At 51.9% G+C, this 4,172-nt stretch overlaps 1 protein-coding gene across 1 annotated transcript in view; it reads left to right on the forward strand.

The window, feature by feature from the left end:
* Positions 1–4,172, forward strand: part of CRTAC1 (cartilage acidic protein 1) — a 68,685-nt gene that overhangs the window by 46,895 nt on the left and 17,618 nt on the right. The window contains exons 7-8 of the mRNA XM_008586178.1: positions 87–223; positions 4,002–4,084. Coding sequence (XP_008584400.1) covers positions 87–223; positions 4,002–4,084 — 220 coding nt within the window. The remainder of the gene's footprint in view (positions 1–86; positions 224–4,001; positions 4,085–4,172) is intronic.

A 4,172-nucleotide genomic window follows, 5' to 3' on the forward strand; every position in this document is an offset into this window, starting at 1 on the left:
ATGGGACTCCACACACCCAGCAGAGAGGGCCAGCTTCCTGCCCACTCCCACCCTCCTATCTGCTCATCTCAGCCTCTCTCCTCCAGGACATCGCCTCACCCAAGTTCTCCATGCCCTCCCCTGTCCGCACGGTCCTTGCTGCTGACTTTGACAATGACCAGGAGCTGGAGATCTTCTTCAACAACATTGCCTACCGCAGCTCCTCAGCCAACCGCCTCTTCCGGTAGATGCTTCCACCTGGACCATGGCCTTTCTCCTTTGATGTCTGGGGGATGGGTCAGGGAGGAAGGTTTACGAATCAGAAAGGAAGGGTTCCCGGGGCCAGGGAGTCAATGCCAATGTGGAGGAAGGTCCCCTGATGAAGAAACAGAAAGGAGGGAAGGACAGGGACTGAGCTAGAGGTTGCAGGGACTGGAAGAATTGGGGGTGAGGAACCCGCCTCCCGCTTTTGCAGGGAAAGGGGCAGAGGGTCATGGCCCAGAGTGTGCACAGAACCCAAGCTCTGTAGATACCAATCCACATCACCACAAAAAGTAGGGACAGAGTCGAATCTGTTTGCTAAACCTGTGTTAAGCAAAGACAAACAGATTTATTTACTGCAGAACTTCTCAGAGCCTTTCACACAACCATAAATATTTTAACTTTCCAAAAGATGGGTGGAGTACTCCAAGTAGATTTGACCACAGGACGCATCTTTCAGAGATGTTTTCTTGGGATTGGTGTTCTGCAAAACATCCTCTAGGAAATACTCGATGACAAGCATTTCTTGTAAATAAGGAGAAGGGAGTTTCAGAAATGGAAGGAATCTGCAGGCAGCTGAACATTGTGCCTAAGGAGGAAGAGTTGGATTTTCTGAGGCAACACTTCTCAAAGGGGGGTCTAGAGACCATTGGCATCCAAATCACTTGGAGTGCTTAAAGTACATAATCCCAGTGCCCACCCCAGATCTCCTGATTCAGAATCTTAGGGGGCGAAGCCCAGGAATCTGTATTTTAACGAGCACAGTAGGCACCAGGTGGTTCATATCACTCTAAAGTTTGAGAACCACTGTTGGGGAACAAACCTTAGGATGCATGTGGCCTGAGATGTCCCTATTCCTGGTCTAAAACATGTTAATGAGGCTCAGGACCAGGTAGGGAGAGGAGGGTGGGCCAGGGGCCTTGGGTCCAGGAAATGGGACAGATCACCTGCTCAGTTCCCTAAGGCCCCTACCCCTTCTCCCAGGAGGGCCCAACTATTAATAAAAGGCATGAGCTGTGACTAAGCATGTTTTAAAATATAATTATTAACAAAGCATCAATCCTGACTGGATGTAATCACCCCCCGAAGGCACCAGATTTACTAATTAGGTGCCTTGCGAAAAGCTTATTCACAACTTCCAGATTAATTGCAGAAGATCAATTGCTCGTTAACAGAGACACTGCTTTCCTTCACTGGCTAATAAAGTGTCACTCGCCAGGGCCCCTGAGCACTGAGGAGTCTAGTGCTCCTGTCTCTGTGGCCTGAGATCCCAGGCACCTCCCCTGTCTGCCCACCCTTCCCGCCTGTTGTAATCTCTCTGGCCGCCAAGGGTGGGCTAGGAGGGAAGAAAGGTCAGCTGGCCCAGGGCTGTCAGTGCTTAGAGTGAGTCACCACATGGTTGCCCAGTGGGTTAATGTGTTTGCTGCCACACAGTGGCAGCCGAAGCCACCTTCCAGGTACGTGGCTGTGCCCCAAATCCCCCTGGCAGATGGCTGGGTCCTGAGCACGTAACGGAAAGCAGAGCATGAGGAAGGCTACAGCTGGGACTGCCACTCAGCAGGCAGCTCTGGAAGTTTAACCCCCACCTGTCCCATACTGAGCAGGTTTTCACCTGTCACTGAATGGAACATCATGGGCTCCCTGGTCTTGGTGCTTTCCCGGGGCACACCAGGCACTGGGGACTCAAAGCCTCAGTGGTCTTGAGTCTTCAAGTCCTTTAATGATACCTAGGACAACTGAGGAATTAATTCATCACCCAAACCAGACACTTAATGAGTATGAATAGGAGCCCTATTAATAAGTGTGGGATGACAGGTGCAAACAGGGACTCTCCCAGGCCAAGTGGGTGTGTATGGTCACCCCGCTCATGCATCTGAACATGCCTCTGTTCTGTTCTCATGGGGATTCCTGCACCCACCCCAGCCATTCTTCTTGTCTCCAGTCCTGCAGAGCCAGCTGTTGAAAATGTAAATCTGGACATACCCCTCTTCCTCTTATAACCCGTTAGAAGCTCCACATTGCCTTTAGATTAAGTCCAAACTCTTTGACATGACCCACATGACCGGGCTTTGTCCCCAGCCTTGGCACTCTCCACTTCCCCATTTACACCTAAGACCAGGCACACCGAGCTTCTTTCAGTTCTGGGCTGTGCCGGGCAGGACCCTCACTCTGCCCACCCTCCCTCTGCATCTGAGGGACACGTACTCACTCGCCACTCTGGTCTCAGCTTTGCTGGCCCTTCCTCTGGGAAGCCCTCCGTGATTGCCCTGGTCTCGGTGGGCTTGTCCTGCTCTGTGATCCCCATCAGCCTTCAGCACACTGTGTGTGCTTCCTGTTGGCATGGACTCTGAGCTCCACCCTTCCTAAACCTCACTGTACCCCCGGGTCATCACACAGTAGTTGCTGCAGAAGAATTTGTTCAATGAATACGTGAATACAGTGGAATTGCTGGGTTTTATCCTTAGGAATCCCTAACTGCACTGTCACTTGAACCAAGAGGTGTCTGCCTAGCTATGGCAGAGTCTGCAGAACCCAAATGGTCAAAGGGACTGTGGGTGTCAGGCTGAGATATCACACCTCCATCCAGCAAGTGTGCACTCACGCATGCACACCTACACACAAGTCCACTGCCCAGGCACACTGGACACTACCCAAATGTCCAGTGGTCATGCTCAGCATAGACAACCCATATAGACAGAGGACTCCTCCTGGGGCATCTTCTCAACCCTGCAAACACCCTGCAGTTCTGCCAGCTCTCTCTGCCATCAGGCCACCAAAAGCTCCCTCTCAGAGGACCCCAGCCCTCTCCAGAAAGCATTGGTCACACCACAGCCCTCTGGTGATTCTCTTTGATTTGGGCAGACAACAGCAATGTTCAGTATGGTAGGAAAAGTGACACAGATTTCTCCCAGTCCCCTGTCTTCCCCCATCATTGCTCTCCACATCTAGGGCAGAGCACCCAAGGCTGTGAGAATATAGTAAGTCAGAAAAATTAGAGATGAAAGCTCGCCACCTTCCTCAGCATTAAGCTTAGTGTAGAGAAAAGGCAGGACTTTTACAGCAGACTTTTCTGAAACAAATATTACTAAGATTGAGAGTTCAAAATAGACAGAACCCTGCAACCTAAAGGGACCCCTTTCCTCCCTTTTGCCTCTGAAGTCTGCACACATATCCCACATACATGTGCCGGGAGCTTTCTGAGAGCCAGGCACTGTGTTAGACGCTGCAGGAGGTGCAGAGATGAGCAGCACAAGGTCCCAGCACAGAGCTCGCAGTCTAACTGGGGAGACAAGATGCCTTCATACAGCACTTCAACACACGGCAGAAAGGGATAAAGACCACAAAAATGTTAAAGGCATAGGAGGAAGGGATTATGTCCAGCAGAATGATCAAGGAAGGCATGGAGGAGGTGGCATCTGAGTGGGGTTTGAACCCAGGGCAGCATCCAGAACTAGGAAACCCAGGGGCCACTTGCAGGGAAGCGAAGGTCAGTTGAAGGGAGTTGTATCCCTGCCCCTGTTCCATCCATCACCTGCCCTTCTCCAGGCTGTCTATAATTCATCCATTAGAGAAGGAAAAATCAATATTTACCAACATATATTAAAATCCAAGAAGGGTGTAGGCGGGCTCTGTGAGCATACGGGTGGCCCCCATGCAAATGGCACCTGGGGATGCTCGGGGGACAGAATGGAGCCAGGGGCCTCTAGGTTCAGGGGGCCTGCTGGGACCTCACAAGAACCAGCCTGTCTCCTCTCCTGCAGCGTCATCCGCAGGGAGCACGGAGACCCCCTCATTGAGGAGCTCAACCCTGGTGATGCCTTAGAGCCTGAGGGCCGGGGCACAGGTAAGGGACATCAGCAGGCTCCCCCTGTCTCAGTGCTGTCTATACCCTGGAGGGAGGGTTGGAGAGACAGGGTTCCCCCTGTCCCTGC

This window comes from Galeopterus variegatus, unplaced genomic scaffold (assembly GCF_000696425.1).
Source record: "Galeopterus variegatus unplaced genomic scaffold, G_variegatus-3.0.2 Scaffold3858, whole genome shotgun sequence".
NCBI classification, from domain to species: domain Eukaryota; kingdom Metazoa; phylum Chordata; class Mammalia; order Dermoptera; family Cynocephalidae; genus Galeopterus; species Galeopterus variegatus.